The sequence below is a fragment of the Diadema antillarum genome, unplaced genomic scaffold (genome assembly GCF_040938485.1).
Source record: "Diadema antillarum isolate AM-2024a unplaced genomic scaffold, OU_Dant_1.0 seq00001362_RagTag, whole genome shotgun sequence".
Classification (NCBI taxonomy): domain Eukaryota; kingdom Metazoa; phylum Echinodermata; class Echinoidea; order Diadematoida; family Diadematidae; genus Diadema; species Diadema antillarum.
In genome coordinates this window covers 141,035-160,206 of record NW_027272124.1, presented here as the reverse complement: position 1 = coordinate 160,206, position 19,172 = coordinate 141,035, and the positions used below count along the sequence as shown (strand labels likewise).

Here is a 19,172-nt window from a genome sequence, read left to right as displayed (position 1 = left end):
ACTGGCCAACGTCTTTAATAGTATGTTCACCCATTTGTCCTCCGGCCGTAGTCGACATTTCAGTCTTTGTAAAAAGATACACCAACACAGTGACCACTATTTTTTTTATGAAGCCTGCGGATTGCAACCTCGTTTCTAAAGTACTTGTGATTTCTTATTACAACACAATATAGTTTTGCTATCTCCAGTTCATAGAAACAGGCCCTATCTGAAAGTTGAGTACAAATACACATTGAATAAAAACAGAGAATTTATGTTAACCGATGAATATTCACAAGATAACCAATCCTTCTTTTGTTCCTTTCCGAATAGACGAAATGATCGCAACCCTTGGGCAAAATAAAACGCAGCGAAACTAATAATCCGTCTTCCACTCACTCGTTGCCCTATTCAAATCCCTACCAATTTTTCAAGTCTAACATGTTATTGCAAATCATTAATCCTTCAGTACGTTGGATTCATAACTTTGATTGCGCTTGCTGGTTGATATTACAATTATCGTCAGCATGATGATAAATCTAAATCGCTAAAACTGACTTCGTATTTTCTAAGTTCAATTGTATCATATTATCATTTTAGTCACTATCTATGTAACGGTAATACAAATTCACTTATACAAACAAAAAATACGTACATGCGAAAAGAATATGGAAAATCCTTTGAGTATTTGAATTCATCCCCTTCTTCATTGGCAGGCAAAATGATTTACAGCCCAAGAATTTGGGTGAAAAATAGACAGACATCCAAAGAGAGAATGTGGCTCAATATCCGTGATATGAGCAATATCTACAAAAGAATATTATAAGAAGGGACCGTAGTGATCGATGTGATCAGTCGACAATGGTTCAAAAAATGATAAACCGTGGAAAGGTATGAGAATTGACGACCAGAAAAATTAAGTTGAAGAAAATATCATGAAAACAAATACAGCGTGAAGGAATGTGTCGAAATCACTTCCTCAATTTAGCGATTTTAGCCAAGAATGTACATGATCAGAGTGAAAGGAATTTGTCAAGCTTTGTATGCGGAACTTGCCTGGGGGTAGTAAAACATAAGAGCTGAGTCTTGCCTCAAAGATCCGTGTTTTGTGCAAACATCTTTCATTAACTAGGCCCGGAATACACGACCATGAGGTGGGAAACGATGTGCGATGGACCGGTATGGGGTGTACATGTATAGGGCTTGGCATATACTCGTATAGGCTTGGGGATCTCTCTAGAGTAAATTATATCGAGTTACAACTGATCACGACACCATTGTACTTTTGAGATATCACTAACTTCCAACCTCTCTTAGGCATGTGTATTTACAAGAATACTAAATCCTTCGTCATCAAAGACGGATATATATATTCATATACCCTCCTGCTGGTGCCGTGATTAACTGCAATTGCTAAAGTCGCGGAGCAACAAGACAAACTGATACCAGTTGATAAAATAGCAAGAGAGAAAGGGGAGGGGGAAGAGAGAGGAGAGAGAAAGAGAAAGAGAGGGGATAGGGAGGGAGAGATAGAGAGGGGGAGATGGAGGGAGAGGGAGGTAGACAGTGAGAGGGGACGTAGATTTGATCACGTCTCCACGAGGGAACAGTTGTGTGTCTGGGATGAGCAGATGGGACAGGTGAGGGGGGAGAGTGGCTGACACTGATTGCTAATTAATGGGCACGCCACCTGAAGTCATCTCCAGCGCGGATTGAATTCAGCTTAAGCACGTGCTATAGGCTGGTCAAGGACGATACTCGACCGATATTGCTCATTTGACCTTAATCCTCCATTGTTTAACATCTTTTCTTTTCCTAACACGCCACAATATATATTATATGACATAAATAAACACTCTGAGCCCCAGTTTTAGCGCCTCATCATCATTGAGCAATCATTTCCTGTGAAATTGGAAGTTTGACTGAACGAAATAATTATGATACCTCAGGCCGGAGATTCTTGAAAAGCAAAAGAACGTAAATGCAAAGTGTCGTTTTCGTTTTTTGTTTCGTTTTTGTACCTAATAATATCTACTGAAATCTACGGAAAACAATGATGCGGTGGTACCATTGTGAGATTGTGAACTTCAGTCTTACCGCCAAGCGAAAAAAGCCCTACATTACTAATTGTCATAGCTCAATGTCATGTCACGTGTCTCGTGGTTTCCATGGCTACAATTATGTTGGTGGTAAACATTCTGACAGGAGTTTTACTTCCCCCTTTGCATGTCTCAGGGTGGGTGACGATTACAGCCATGGTTAGTCACCGTTGAGTGAGTGTGACCCAACGACCACGGAGCACTTCTGGCATTATTACCATGATGAAATATGTGGTGAGCCCCAAACAATGAAAAAAGAAAAGAAAAAGATTCGTCAGAGAATGACACTGTGTCGGGGGTGAGATGAAAAGATTTGAGGAGCGAATTAGCTGGAAGATGCCAAGTAATACGCATGCGTGCATATAGAGGATCAAATCGTGACCAAGAGGCATTTTTTCCCGTTTCTTCTGAAGAGGGTTAAAGGGGGTCGGTAACTACTTGAATCGCTACTTTAAAGATCATCTTTCTTCAAAGTCAATCTGGACAACATCAGTCTTGTTTTGGGGCTATCAAGCAGTACGCCTTTCTCTTCTTGTGCAGTTCATATTGGGAGAGTTCCCCCATTCATAATGGACGTCTTGAATGTTTTGGGAAAAGATAATTTTGGCATCTCAATCCTGCGTCGGGAAGGAATAGAAAACAACAAAGGACCAATCAGGAGGCATTTCCCGCTCATGACTTCCGACTGTACAGAAACCGCAAGTTTTCCGGCCAGGAAGTTGTGTCACTGCTGTTGAAGCACATGTTCATTTCGACCGCGATCCCCTCGGGCACTTTATACCATTAAAAGACTGCCAAGGACTACATCTTCTCCCCCCTTCCTACTCGGTCCCCTTCTTTCACTCAAACGTCCCTTCCCTATAACATTCAAACGTCCCATCCATTTCCATCTCCTTTATCTGTCATCTCCAATCGCGAGTGGGATCCCACTCGGTGGCCCGTCGCTGGATTCGCGTTGATGTGCATCCACACCGCGAGCGAGCGGGATGCACTATCAATTATTGCTTTTGCACCCGTTGACGGAGATGCGCTTAGTCACACGCGCATTCTCCGATCCTTACGAACGCATTCACAGACGACACACATGTCATTTTTTTTCTTCCTTTGGTACGTACGGAATGGCACAGTGATCACTACGAGAAAGAAAGCTAATGTATGAATGAATGCAGACTTTTAATTCTGGGAGGCTGCAGAGCGTCTGTGCTATCGATCATAATGGATAGAAAGGAACTATTTCGACAAAGGAACTATAAATATTTGCGGTCAGAATCTCAGGGCAGAAGAGAGCAGTCAGAAATGAGGGTTTCTTTTTTTTTCCTCCTTTTGTTTTTGAACGGATAGAACCTTATGGGTAATCTAACATTATCTTTGCATGGCTGCGTCACCGCGAAGCGTGCTGCTGGAATCCATCCACGCGTCCAGCTTTATCCCCAAACATTCCCCACCCCTTGCTCCTCACCAATGCCATCTCCAAATAATATCGCACATTTAAGGTGAAGGACAGTCTCTACCTACTGCTAAATAGAACGTTAAGTTCACATTCACGAGTTCTTAAGCAAAACGTTATTAAATGAGAGCCGTACCTTTCTACCAGGGAACTCGAGTCCACTGGACACTGAGTCACGCCTCTAAACGTCTCCAAGGATGAGACAACAAAATTACAAATCCCGTTTTCCCCCTCTCCCGTTGAGAAACCATTCAGACACATACAGTCATACTACATCCTCTCTCACTCCGACACGCCCATGCTGTGAGACCTCCTCCCCCCCCCCCGTGTGTCTCTTAGCTATCTTTTCCATTTAACCCTATGCCTCCTATATAGACATGGCACTTTCTACTAAATACAACATACATGACACACCTAATTCTGAGTAAGCTACGGGATAAGCTCACTCTACTATTCGGCTTTAAATTGCTGTAATTCAAGTGTTGCTCTACATGACTATACTGCCATTTCAGATATAACTGCAAGAAACTTCAATTTGCATAACATGGACATGTCACCCGATTGGGCATGCATGCCATTTTCATGATTTCGTTAAAGAAAAAATAAACATCTTATATTTTCCTGGTTTGCATTTTCGGTGGTCATTTATTTAGGATCAGTTATAGACGAAATGATATCATAATTCATTGATGATATCACTGAATTCTCTATGCTTTCCATGTCAGACAAATCGCAAATCTAGTGACAGCAATCAGACGCGTGCTAAAGACATTAAATTGGCAGCCATTTCCGCAGCAATGTCAACCCATTTATCACGTGCGCATTCTATTTCTATGTCCAATTACTGTCCAGATTCAAACGGTCGCAACAAAAGGTCGCTGCGAGTTTGACGGAAGCAAGAGGAGACGGAGACTTTCCCCCTCCTCCTCTCAAATGAAGACGAGGCAGTAACCCTCAAAATAGAATGAACTAACACAAAAAGAACTCATCTCAGCGAAAAATCACATGACCAAATGTTTCGATTTCGCATACGTGGTTTTGCTTCGTTGGCACCGGTACAGATGAAACTCAGTGTCAAAAAAATGTCGACTGTCAAGACTGTGCATATATATAAATATATATATATATATATATATATATATATATATATACATATATATATACAAGAATATTGTCTTGGAATCTAACAGTGTCAAAAAAAGAGGAAACTCCACTGGGTCATCCACTTTTAAAGACGATGATACTTATATTGCTTAGCAGTGCCGTCACGATTCAGAAGATTTTTCGAACAACAACTATACAACAACTACAACAACAACGAAAATGGAGAGCATTGCAATGTGTCTTGTACCTCAATATGAATTTAGAAGCCGGCCGTAAGTGAGACAGGTATTTCTTCGAAAATATTATTAGTGACAACTTTCGCGGGCATTTCTGATTAACGAAGACGGGCATGGCCATAATTGCATCATGGCATGACATGACGATCCTGTCATTGAGATGTCTTCATTCAGGAAGGAAGGTGATCTAGTTCGCCACCACGAAAGGGGGTCTCCATGACAACAGAGAGGGGGAGAGCCAGAGTGTGTGTATGGGTGGTGAGGAGCGCATCTCAGCGGGGTGCAGGCTCGTTGGTCTGGATTTTGTAAATATATGATTTACAGTCTTACGCAGTCCACCTGCAGAGAACTAGATTCCAGTGCAAATATAACTGGTTCTGGCATGGGTTAAAACCGTGGGGAGACATGTGTGACGTCACATCCTTGAACATTCACACACTACACACATGCACTATTATTAGATTATCATGCAAATGGCTGGCATGACTCTTTTCTTTCAATTCGAACTGTCAACTTGAGGGGTGAGAAAATTTAGAGAACATAATGATTCAAATAATGATTCATGTAGTACGGAGCTCACATAAACAAAAACAAAATCAAACACATTCTGACTGGTTTTAAAACCACGACGCTTATTTACTCATACATATAAAGGAAATAATACGTAAAAATTGATGTGCCATGAAAGACAGAGAAGGATGGCAATGTTTTTGTTTTTGTTTTTGTTTTTGTTTTTGATAGCCAACATACTTGCTGACACACCGACATACGTGCTGAAATTGTGTTGTGAAATTTCTTACCGAGGGCATCGCAGATATACCCGTTGCCGGTAAATCCCTCCCTGCACGCGCAGCGGTAGGAGCCCTGAGTGTTGGTGCAGTCAGCATCCGGGGAACAGAGCGACGTGCCCTCGGCGCACTCGTCGATATCTATCGAGAGAGACAGAGAGAAAAGGGAGATGAAACAGAAATAAAACATCGAGTAATGTGTCCCCCAATTGGCACGAACATCCACCTGTCACATTAGATTCACACGAAATCTCTGCAAAACCTGAGTCACAATTGACTTGTGACCATTACCCCATCCTCCCTTGTCAACTCCCCGGAGGTTTGAAGATTTGGGAAAACAGAGAGAACGGTCCTAGAAAAAGAAAGAGAAGAAAAGTCACTCTTTTTTTTTTCTTAATCCACACTTGACTCTTTCACCACAATCGTGATGTCGTCCTTCTCGCTTCTCTCAGCGGATTTCCGTTTCTTCCGACCCTTGATCCCCCCGTTGTCCTCTTCTAAAGCTCATCTTCCATCTCGGGATAATTCGCTCGTGTCATCTTAATCCATGTCCGCGGTGTTTAGGCTGCGTATCGCCTTACATACCGGGTCGTCCCTTAGTCGGTCAGGCCGCTGAAATGATTGTGTTTGTTGCGCCGATCACTTTTCGTTAAAGGATTGTTTGGATATGTGATTCAGGGGGTTTATGGAAAGTTCATGAGCTTCATTCTAGGAAAAAAAAGTCAGTTCAGTTACTTTGCAAAATTACGGATTACAGATGATATAGGTAACTATTATCGAACTTTTAGATACATCAAGGTGTCAAGTCCTTTATCTTGCAAGGGAAAAGATGGGGCAGAGGAATATTATGATTATAAATAATAAGAGTGAAATATTTCTTCGCGTAATGTTGGGAGGTCACTCAGAAAGAAAGAAAAAATGGACAAAATATGGTGTGATGCCAGTCAAAAATCGTTTTCAAACAATACAAAAGTAATCATTTTTGTAATAGTAGCTCAACATCAAACACAAACAAAGTGTTGAAGGACTAAGGCGTCTATCTTATTTGGATAGCTAAATAGACTATTAGAACTAGTTCGTCCACACATTCTTTTGCCATGTTTGCATGTTGTATGTATTTCGAGGTATACTATTTTTTTTTTTAAATGTAAGCGCTGAGAACGTCCTTTGTCTGTAAACTCTGGCTTGGGGGAGAATGAATATAATATTTCTTAAGCACACGCCTAAACCATGTAAACTGACCTAGACTGGAGGGGAGACGGCGGATTCTCCTTCCTTGAACTGACAGGAAAGACTTCAACAAACCTTGGCTTTTGTCGGTCTTCCAGCCCTCTTCAACATTACCATGCGCAGTGTCAAACATGTCACATTATTTGCAATTTTTATATTTTGTCTTAATGGAGCTCGCTTTACGCAGCCTGATGGCCCCTAGCACTTTTATCACCTCTTAGACGTAAACATTTTGGCACATCTTATGAACCAAACATTTTATTCTAAGATTCATCAAAGCGCACTATTGCGATACAAACGTTGACACAAACGTTGATTTCAATCGGTGCAAGACGACGTATTTCCGTATAAGACAATTGTCGTGTTGAGGATTACAAAGCAAAATCCTTCAATATATATCTATACCATGAATGACAATGAAAGAAAGACTGTTAAGCCCCGCTGCAACTCTTTTTGGCAAGACTTTGAAGAGTAATCACACATCACTTTCGAGCATTTTGATCGACAACGAAAAAGAAAATTCTCTGCCCTTCGGACTAGATGATAAAATGATACATAAAAAAGGTACGTGACTTGGATGTCAGAGCCTGTTGACATCAAAACTCCATGACATGGATTGACATAAAGTGGTCACGGTGCCTCTGATGACAAATTAATGGTCCATGAAGTGTCAATTAAGCGATAGTCATCACACCTCCCACACAACAAAGACTGAATATAGGTGACGGAAGTACGCAGGTTGGTTCCAACGCGTGCTGAACCATACACAGTAAACATTCTCGCTTTGGACTTTGTATTGATTTTTCCACTGTACCATTTCAAATATATTGACACTTCGCTGATGTGCATCCGTTCATTTTCCAGGACTCGAGGGTGCCCCTCATCTTACCACCCCCCCCCCTCCCCGTCGAAAAGAGTGGACTTGTATTCACTTTTCTTTTTGAGGTTTGAAATCATCCATGCTTCAAAGCAGCTGGCGACTCATGGGAGTAACCTACCAGTACAATGCACTGCACAACGATAATTGCAGCAAAAACCACGAATTTGAATAGGTCGTTTAGAGGAGAAAAACACGTCAAATGTGATTTATTAACATTCTAGGAGTACAGTATAACATCATTCACTTGCAAACTGTTACTCTACAATAGTTCTCACCTTTCTCCTCAATTCAAGGACACAGCGCTCTTATCCACGACAAAACAACCCAGCAATAAATCAACAATTCCAAAGCCATGTCCTCGGTGAACATTTTCATATCTTTAATCGTCTGGTCCTAAAACAGTTTTACTCCTCCATTTTTTTTTTCTCTGTCACTTTTTTTAACCAGTCAAAATTTGCTACTTTTTTATTACTCTTTCGACTGACAAACAAACCTGATTTTTCCCCGACTCACCTTGACAAACCTCTCCGTCTCCGCTGTAGCCCCTTGGGCACGGCGAACACTGGTACATCTTCACCATCCTGTCCTCCGGTACGGGCATGTCTCTCAGCTCGAGGGCGAGAGGCGAGCAGGTCGAGAGGTAGAAACACGGGTTCGGCGCGCAGGTCTTTATTTCTGAGACCACGACGAGAGAGTTGGGGGGAAGTAAGAAACTTCGAATTAGGATGGCGTCGGGACGCAAGATATAGTAATTTAAAGGATGTAAAACGCGGCAAGAAATCAAATTCATTTGAAATCCCCAAATCCCAAATCCCATTCAGAACAGCAATACCAACACCATGGCTGCTAGCAATTTCACTCACTGCAAAAAGCACATCAAACCATTTCTGAAACAAGCTATGGTTCACATTTTCAAAAACAAAAAATCAGGCCCCAAACTGCACAAAATAAAGGAATAAACAAATCAATCAATTAATCAATCAATCAATCAATCAATCGATCGATCAATCAATCGATCAATCAATCAATCAATCAATCAATCTATCTATCGATCGATCAATCAATCAACCCCTTAATCAATCAATCAATTGATAAATCAATAGAAAATAAACGCGTCCTCTTCTTTCAATTGCCAACGTGGGATTCGTTTCTGCGAAACCGGTGGTAATCAACATAGTCAGGTATGATTCAATGAGAGTATTTCTGTATTATCTGATCATTGATTGACAATAAAACCTGCATCATTTCGTGCAGCAGTGGAGAACTCTAATAGCATTGAAACATAAACTGGAGTGGAATTGGAAAATGACTATGAACGTGAGTTTTGCATTTACAGGGCTTCTGTCCCGAAGGATTACTTTTCCCCTTCCTCCCCCTTGTTTCTCTCTCTCTCTCTCTCTCTCTCTCTTTCCCTTTCTTCATTTCATCCACTTCTTCCCCTTCTTTTTCTTTTTCTTCTCTTTTTTTTTTGGGGGGGGGGGGGGTGGGGGTAACGAATGAGAGAATCAGATCTCATCGGGCAAAGGCGTACCGGGAAAATTAGAGAGAAATAGTGAATTGGGAAATCGGTAGAACTTCCCCAGTCGAGCCTGTGAGACACTTTGTAGTTCACCGACGGTGAACTCTAGAAAGTGACGCCGAGTACTTAGGGAAGCTCGAAGGGTCCATGAATCTGTCAGAATCACGGACGGACTCCGGAGTTCGTGGGTGCGGAGGCAATTTGCACCACGCATGGCCGCGGGGCAATTAAACTGACTCACAAGAGAATCACTTCAAAATGGCGATCGCATCTGAACTGTTCCGATCTCCACGATTATTATGAGGGCAGTAATCATTCCTTGACAATACTCAGGAATTCGTTGACGTTAGCTGCTAAAAGTTATGCACAAGTTCTAAATAAACTTTGGGATGAGGCATGCACCTGGCACTTTGCAAACTCTTCAAAAACGTATCTTTTTCTTAAATTTAGAATACCTTGTTATCTAGGCACACTGAGAATCTTCCAGATTATTATGCGCTATATAAATGCAAATTATCGTTATCTTTATCATCATCATTATTATTTTTCTAAGGGTAAGAAATCGTTCGCAGAAGAAGGCGACTCTCATTGGATGATCGCAAATCCAAGACAATGATAAATTGTCTCCAATTTGTCATTTAAAGATCATAGCATTTTGTCATAGCTAGGCTTCAAATAATCTGCGCTGCTTCAGAGATTTTGTTTTCAGCTTAAAAGCTTTAAAAGAAATGGGGAACAATTAATAAATACGACAAGAAAATGACATGAAAGGTCTTTTCATCTCAAGTAGATACAAAAGGCCATCATTGGGCTAGGAGGCCTCGGGTGAAAATCCCTGTCTACACAGCGTTTTTGTTCATACATATACAAATCAACTGACGAGAGGGGAGGGGGTATAGTAGGCAGAGTAAGAACTTCACTCTCAATTGGTCATTTGTTGAACAATTTATATAGGCCTAGTTGAAGACCTATTAAAAGAAAGAAAGAAAGAAAGAGAAGCTTAGCCCATACAGTCCAGATGCCAAAATCAAGTGAACAGGTACCAAGTCACGGGGTCCACGAGAATGAGATGAAGCTTAAAACAGTGGAAGCAGGGAAGGATGCTGAATGTACCTCTGTATCGTTTCTTTGCCAAATCTATTTCCATATTCTCCTAGCAACAGTCCCCGAGAGCTAGCTACTTCCTTCATCCGATAAATGTATTATGCATCCCTTCTGCCAAATGGAAGTCAACCTGAGCTTTGACAAGAAATGATACGGGAGTGTGAATAGCAATGCTTCCTTGAAAATAAGTCTTCCCTTGGAGAGACTGAGAGAGAAAGAAAGAAAAAAAAAATAACCAGAATGAAATTAGGATGATCGCATACGCTGTCATCTATAACCTAATTTCCCTCATCTTTCTTGAAAAAAAAAAATCATCCTGAAGGATACAGTAAAAACTCTCAGAGGACACGCCATCCCATCTATCTCGTAGTCTGGCTCCCAAGAGATCCTTTTTATGATTTTTTTTTAATGCAAGGAAGTCTTATCATTATGGAAACGACCGAAATAGGTAATACGAGAATTCATCTTACTTTTTGATCCCCCTCCTTCTTTCTGTCTTTGTTCACATGTTTGTTCGTATGAATGCAAGCGCGTCTGTGTGTGTGTGTAAGGGCATGATTGTGTGTAGGAATGTGGGGCCGTTGTATGTACAGCACGGTATGCTTGTATGTATGTATGTATGCGTGTATGTACGAATGTATACGTATAATAATGAATATGCATGATTATTTGCATGTCTGTTTGTGTTTTTTTTTTAGTTTATACATGTATGTATTTATCTTTCTACCTATTCATCTTTCTTTATATCTACCTGTCTTGATCTTGGTCAATCTTGATCAATCAATCTATCCATGAACACACACAACTGCCCAGCTAGTTTAACGTTGTGTAATTTCTCTCTTGTTAATTTCTGTCCATCCATCGTTCCGCTTACTGGTCTTTACATCTCCTAGACGTCTTGAAATGAAGTGGTTCATAGCGAGATCGCCCACGTACAGACTATTCGATTTCTTTTCTGGTGACAAGATACTTCTAGTACATTGTTGGCACTTGTGAGCACGTCAGAGCGAATAGCGAAATGTGCTTGCCAATTTTTTAGGTGAAGCACGTTCGAAAAAAAAAGAAATCTAAGGAGTAAATTCTTTTCCATTTCTTTCAATCATATTGTTCGCAGTAGCGGCCTTCATTTATGGAAATGCATATTTATGAGCAAATGATATTCATTTCTGAGCGCGTAAAGTTAATTTGACTGTGACCTCTGATACTGTCAAATCTCACGCACTCACCGCTTCACCACTGAACAAAAATCCTGACAGAAACTATGATACAGTGACTGGGCGCCGGCGTCCGCGTGACATTGTTAAAACGAGAGAAAGCTCAATATTTTGTCCTGAAAACGTGAGGCGGATGTGAAGAATTAATTGCTAAATTACAAAACGTTCGCTCGGATTATCTTGGTTAAGGGTATCTTGGTTGATGCAGTTGTTGTTGTTGTTGTTGCTGTTGGTATAGTGTTCTTGTTGTTCTTGTTATTTACTTGTTCTAATTCTTGTTACTAATGCGATTGGGTCAGTACCAAAGCCTAAGAACAGCGTGACCAACGGAGGCACACAAGGTGTATGGCCAAAATAAGAGATCTGTCCGTGCCAGCATGTCAGGTGCCCCATTTTTACGAACATGTGGTATTGAAATGTCAGGAGAGCGAGACAGAAACAGGGGGAAGGGAATCTAAAAATAGGTAGAATAACTGGTTGACAACAAAACAACTTTAACAACAAAGAATAGCAAAGGCAGACTACTGTTGAACACGACTTCACAAACGTTCACCAAAATAATAACAACGACACTGGTGTAGGCATAACAAAGGTTGTTTGACAAGCCATCTCGTGTCTTTCAAAGTGCCTCTTTCGCTGTAAACGAGTGAACAAAAAAAAAAAATAAATAAAACTAGTTCCATTAGAATGTTGTTCTCACAGAAGAAGAGACATACAGAGGCTGCCAATCGATGTAAGGGGCTCTCATGAACCTGGAAATGTTTATTCTTTTTGAAAGGTTACGTTATTTGAGGATTCACATTTTTAATGTTTTTCGTGTAGATATAAAGCCTTTCGCTTTATGGCGTCCTAAATATTTAGCACGGTACAAAAACGACAGACCAACCAACAAAATAAAACCTTATTTTCCATGTTTTTTTCCTCTTCTGATGCTTATATTACCCTATTCATGTAGGCCCTATATTACAATTTAAAATAACGAAGGTATACAATATTTCTATCTTTAATACACTGAAAGTGAATATAAGCACTGCATGACACACTCCAATGTTCCATTTTTCTTCTTCTTTTGGCAGGGGTGGAAATTGGGGAAGGAGATGGGAAGAATTCAAGCAGCCTTGAAGAGTTTTTATAAGATCAAGTTGAACCATCGCAAACACGGACGGCCATAGAATTGCATCTCCAACATCAGGAGTGGAAAATGGTGTCAACTTTACGCCTGACATTGGACGTCCGTATTTATAGCTATACATAGCTGATTCACAGCGCGAATAACTTGACCAGCAGCAAGCTTACTTCCGAAATGGCTCTCCTCTCCCTCTCGTACTCCCTTGCCCCTTGTCAGATTCCAAGGGAGATGGAGCCACGCCCACAGGCCTGCACGTCATTAAACCACATTTTAGCTCGTTTCCTCCCTCTCCTTCATTCGTTTTTGTTTTTTTGTTTTGTTTTGTTTTTCCATTTTTACATACGACAAAAGTAAATCAAGAACGCAGATTAAACATGAAGGTCATCTTCATTATATTTTCAGGGGAGATAATTCATTCATCCGACCTATAGGGGATCACAGCTGTGCACTCATATCTACTACGGAATGGTCACTTTACAACTTTGACATTAAAGCTGACACTAAACGAACACAAGGATGAGAATATGTATGCACGACCGTGCTACTACACCGAAACTTTTTTTCTCAATCGAGTGATGCAATCTAACCAATCAGAAGGCATATCACACTTCATCTATTTACTACACACACACACACACACACACACACACACACACACACACACACACAAACACACACACACACACACACACACACATATATATATATATATATATATATATATATATATATATATACATAATATATATTCATATTCACATTGGATAAGCATTCATCCATGACTTCAGCAAAGATACTAATCTTTTCGCACGAGCTGTCATTCATCAAAAGCAAGCAAACCAAAAACAAGATACAATATTGTCACCTATATACGCTCTACGGACTTTATGGACTTAATACAAACCAAGCAAATCGACATATCATCAATTGTGCTATGGGTATGGATTTTCAGTCCAAACAAAAAAATAAAAAACGAGAAGAATCTACGGGTTCACTAAAAGGGTAGATGAGTAGTGCATGACAGCCCATTAAGGGATCAGTTCAGATTATAAGACCATAGCAACTCATAAGAACGCGCGTTAACAGCGATTCGTTTCGCCACGTCGCTTTACAAGGCCACAGATGACTTGGTCTTTCCCCAAAAAACGAAACAAACCACTCACACCTGAGACCACGACACACTGACAGGTGGTGTGGTTTCGCTGATGTACGGTGGCGAAGAGAGGGTTTACGAATAACTCGTCATCTGCTTCTGTATCAAGTGCAGCAGCGAAATTCATCAGAGCTCCTCCATGGAAACAGATCCCCTGTCAAACTATTTGTAGTGCATCACCGCAGAATGAATGACATGGCAACAATGCAAACTTGTTGTGAGTGTGAGGAGGGGGCGTTTTCGGGAGGCTCAAAAAGGACTGGGCCCATCATCAATTTCAGTGAAAGCTAATATGGCCATTTCGTACCGTACCAATTTCTGCCACGTAAAGTGACGTTTTACTTTCTCTAGATACATTTGTGAAGCCCCTTTTACACTTTCACGGATTGCTTCATGGATGACCACGGATCGTCATCCGTGGTGTTCCGGCATGCAAAATATCGATTTTCCTCTCAATGCCGGTGTGAATACGATGCCGACTGGATGTCTACACGGACAAGTACGGAGGCTACACGGACAAGTACGGTGCCTACACGGACAGACAAGGAACGAACGCGGACCACAGCGGAAACGATACGGAGCTAACACGGCCATATCAAGGAAGAGCACGGGTGCAACTGGGTCCCTTCGCGGTCTTTACACGGATATCCCTAAAATGTTGAAAGATGACATTTACTTTTGCTTTTGATACTTTATCATTCTAGGGCGACAAGCCTCCAGAGCTAATAACAAGCACATCAGAAAATCTACAGCAGCCCACGTATGCCTCGGCTTGTCGACGTCAGGCAAATCTCTTTATTGCAAACTCTCATTTTGCGGGAACATCATAACATAAACAAAGCAAAACAAAGCAAAACAAACAAAACACGCATACAAAAAAAAAACAACTTCAAGGAAATGTGTGTGGGTCACTGAAGCTTTTCAGGCGACCATTATACGAAGAGAGTATGAGGGGTTGCTGGCTGTACTGATGGAGGGAGATGTGAGCAAATTTAATGGACTCCATGAGCTTGTACAGGCAAAATACACGAATTTTTCATCCCGGATGGAGCAGATGCTAATACGGACGTCCCGATGTCTTCACGGATTGTCCCGGAATGAGTCCGGAGGCAACACGGAATAGCCGGTGCCTTCAAGGAAGGAATACGGAAGCAACACGGAGTAGACGGTGCCAACAAGGAAGAGTTCGTATTGATTTTCATCCGTGATGTCCGGGATGAAAAATTAAGCAAGCTTAATTTTTTCCGCGGACATTCCGGACGATCAAGGATAATGCCGGATGACTTCACGGAGTCAACACGGTCATGCCGGAAACAGTACGGATGATCCCGGATTGACGATCCGTGGTCATCCGTGATGCGATCCGTGAAAGTGTAAAAGGGGCTTAATATACTGAGACAATTCAGTCACTTTCCTCCATCCCCAGTAGTGCTTACCACCAGGGAGGTGGCTCTCTCTCATCCAACTTCCCATTTACGCTCATCAGAACATGAGTTTATCAAGAGGAGAACTTACGGACTGCAGTGCATTCCTCTCCGTTTCCCATGTAACCGTCGTTGCACACACACTCCGGAACGCCTCCAGTACCCTCTTTGCAGCTCGCATTGATGTCACATACGAGACCCTGGCTTAGACATCGGTCTTCCGACTCTACAGACACATACACCCAAAATATAACACATAAAGATTATAACCCTGTATCATCATGGTCATCCTTTATTCGCAATGAGGCACGTCCAACATTTATTTTGCGGGGGGGGGGGGGGAGGGCAAGATATTATAATGAGTAAGAGTTGCATTTGATCGCTAAAGTGTAACTATGCTGATTGCAGTACATGCTTACATACAGCCGTTAACGATCGCCCCGACACAATAGGCATGCTAACCTGGAAACATTGAACAGCACATTACTTGAATATGAGACCATTCTGAAGCAAATAATTTTCACACAACAATAGATATATAATGTACTCTTAAATGAATCCCACAAGGATTGGAACAATCATCCCCCAGAATTCCCACTGATTCCCACTGATCAGTTACTAATAGCCATCCCCTTTAATGTGTTGATGTTGCCTCGTGTGCTGGCAGGGAAATCCCTAACTAATTTTTGCGAAGAGTCTGTTGGTGAGTTCCTCCATGAGGGGTGCGGAAAATATAAAGACGATTAAGAAGTGGAAAACAAAAAGAAGAAGGAGAAGAAGAAGAGGAGGAGGATGAAAGATGAGGGGAAAAGGAGGAAAGTATAGGAAAGCAGGAGCGGATGAAAAGAAGGAAGAAGAGGAAGAGGGGAGAGGAAGAGGAAACCAGGAGAACGATGACGCGCACCAAACAGAATTTTTCATCAACGCTTCAAAAACATAGCATATCCTGATTCTAGAGTTAGCACAATTTGCGCTCTTATCTCCCGCATGAACACCGACCGGTGACTGTTTATACACACCTGTACATCGCATCTTGCCGTTGATGTAGCGGAAGATGTATCCTTCTTGGCATAGACACATGAAGTTCCCGTACGTGTTGACGCATCTCTGGTCGGCAGGACACCGCACTGCACCGGTTGCACACTCGTCAATATCTAGCAGATTTTAAAAAAAGGAGGTACAAGGATATCCGACATACAGTAATGAAAATGGCATTCAGAATTTAGTACCGCAATTCTAACGAGTTGGTTAGTCAATGTTAATGTCTTTATTTTGAGAATGTATGACGCCCGCTGTAAGATTTAAGAACTTGTTCTGAAGGGAGGGCACACTTTAAGTTGAGAGGGCGTTGTTTCAAGGAACAATTTTCTGAGAGACAATGAGTCAACTGCCATTGACAACTTCTGTCGCCCTTCGCAATTTTCAGTTGCTACCATAAAGACAGTTTCGCGCCGTTGAAAGCAAGGGAGATGTCTCCATATTAATACAGAGGTGACGATCACACCAGGGTGATCTTTCAAAATGCCCGGGGCTTCTTTAATCTGTAAAGTTTCATATTTTGTTGATGAAAGAATGTCGATAGACCACAGTGACTAATCTCATAATCAAAGACTCAGACAGGGCAGATTTAGGGGTGAGCGTTGGGGAGTGATTAAAGAAAAAAAAAACACCCACCGAATATTTGCCTCGACTTGATCGGCTGGAACATAATTGTCATGTGATATCGGCACCATCAAAATCATTGCCTGCGTCCTGTGCGAGGTCTTAGTGTGGTCGAGCCATCATTTAATATATCAATTGAGTGCCAGACAGCATGATACATGATAAGTTATTCCTACTCATACTCGTCTTCAGTGCAAATTAATTGAAGTTATGTAGCTCTCGTGTGATTATGGTGCACCAGAGAATGCTAAAGATAGACAATGAGCCTATCTTCGTTTTCTCGAGCATCATAGCAGGATGAAAACATGATAATAAACGATACGATTTGCTTTCAGGATATTTTGAAAGTGTGAATGCAAACGAGGCAAACATTGCAGGTAGCATGAAATTCGTTATTGACTTTAAGATTTTTCAAACAACCGACAAATATTGTACACTATGAAATATCAACGAAAAGTTGTTCATGTAACTGTCAGATCAGTTATTATTCATTCGCGATTAATTTTGTGTTTTAATTTCTTGTAATGTGATTCTTCCAACCAAAACATAGAGTGTCTGCAATGAGTGCTATCAAAATTATCCCCGTTATTACTGTTATTTATTTTGCATTTTTATACAATACCTATAGCAGCGCGATTATATCTATCGTCTAGCCATTAATCTGTCATTCTGATCGACACCCCTCTTTCATTTTTTTTTCCTTTTCAGTTTGAGCGAGTTTTGAGGGCAAGATAAAATCATCACTTCACTCATAGCTGACTGATTTAATTCGGCACCATTCTTCCCTTCTGGCGATTAAAAAAAAAAGTCTACAGGCATAAAAAGTCAAATTTTGTTTCTAAAGAAAACGTTTCTGTCGCCTTTGATGCCATTTATAATGCGCCAGAAACATGCCGTTTTGGTCTACGCGTTTGCCACCGTTTTGGGGCACGCCTTGCATGTTGTTACTGTGAGCTTGTTTGTACTCCTAATAATGTGTGTATTATGATGTCGGCGAGTGTTGCAATCGATCAATGTCGATAGAGGTCATAGGACGGGATCGAAACTTCCTTGGGAACAGAAAACTATTCGTGATGTAGTGGGCTGCTTAGAGCGGCTTTCCCCTGGATCAACAGCATGATCCCTCCAGCTACTCCGTCGAACTACCAGACACGACCCATGTCAATGCTCTCATTGCCTATCCGCTCTGTTCTGCTATCTTCTCTCAAGCCTCCTCTACTTTATCTTTCTCTCATTTTATTTCTCTCTTTGTCTACTGTATATCTCTCTCCTTCTTTCTCTTCCTTCCCCTCAGTTTCTGTCAGTCTTTCATATTCTCTTTCTCTCCCTATCCGTCCATGTGTTGGTTCTTTCAAATGTCAGGGCCTTCTGCGCAGTCGAACATTTTAACAGCTGAATATCGCCGCTGATAAATCTCCCTCGTTCGCCCTCTAAACACTGGCAGGGCTTTATGATAGCTCTCATAGATTAAACGCGTTTTATAATACTATAGTAATGTACCGTTTCCCCAGTCCAGCTAAGAAATTTGTCATCGGTGTGATTTGCGATGCAGGATGACAATTGGGGGAGTGTGAATATTACGAAGAATTCCAGTGATAATCCAGTGATGCGAGAATGATTGAGCATCATCCACAAAGCCTAAGATTTCTGGATGAGGTCAATATAAAGTAGTGCCAAGCATTAGATTTGTGCACTCTGTCGTTTTGTCTTTTATGGCCGACGTGTAATGTATCAAAGTGGAATTGGGGGAGGTGGTACACAGAGTGAAAAGAGGATTACTTAAATGTCGTATGTTTTGGTATTTATGAAGGATAATCTTTTCCAGTCAGGCTGAGTGGCGGTGAGGGGAGCTGGGGGGGGGGGGGGGGGGGGGGGAGCGAGTTATATCGCTTGGAGTCAACCCCCATCTCAGCATTATCTGCATCAGTGCATGGAGAGTTTCACGATTTGTACTGTATTTGTAGAGATTCGCATTCATAGGTTCGTATATGGGGCGCTGTGGCATAGTGGATAAGGCTCCCGTCTCTCAATCGGATTACCAAAGTCCCGAGTTCAATTCCTGTCCACAAGTGCTTACGTCCTTGGACAATATACACCCACCACGTCCCTCTCGCCTAACGGTATATAAATGGGTACCTGGCAACGCTAAGGTTAAGATATTAATGGCAGGGCCCTCTGGTAGAGCAGTAACAACACTGAAGAGG

The 19,172-nt window shown here is 41.5% G+C and overlaps 1 protein-coding gene across 1 annotated transcript in view; it reads right to left on the bottom strand.

Moving 5' to 3' along the window:
- Nucleotides 1-19,172, bottom strand: part of LOC139708644 (uncharacterized) — a 92,614-nt gene that overhangs the window by 28,309 nt on the left and 45,133 nt on the right. The window contains exons 8-11 of the mRNA XM_071620582.1: nt 16,326-16,460; nt 15,398-15,532; nt 8,277-8,438; nt 5,666-5,794 (exon numbers count right to left, since the gene is read on the bottom strand). Coding sequence (XP_071476683.1) covers nt 5,666-5,794; nt 8,277-8,438; nt 15,398-15,532; nt 16,326-16,460 — 561 coding nt within the window. The remainder of the gene's footprint in view (nt 1-5,665; nt 5,795-8,276; nt 8,439-15,397; nt 15,533-16,325; nt 16,461-19,172) is intronic.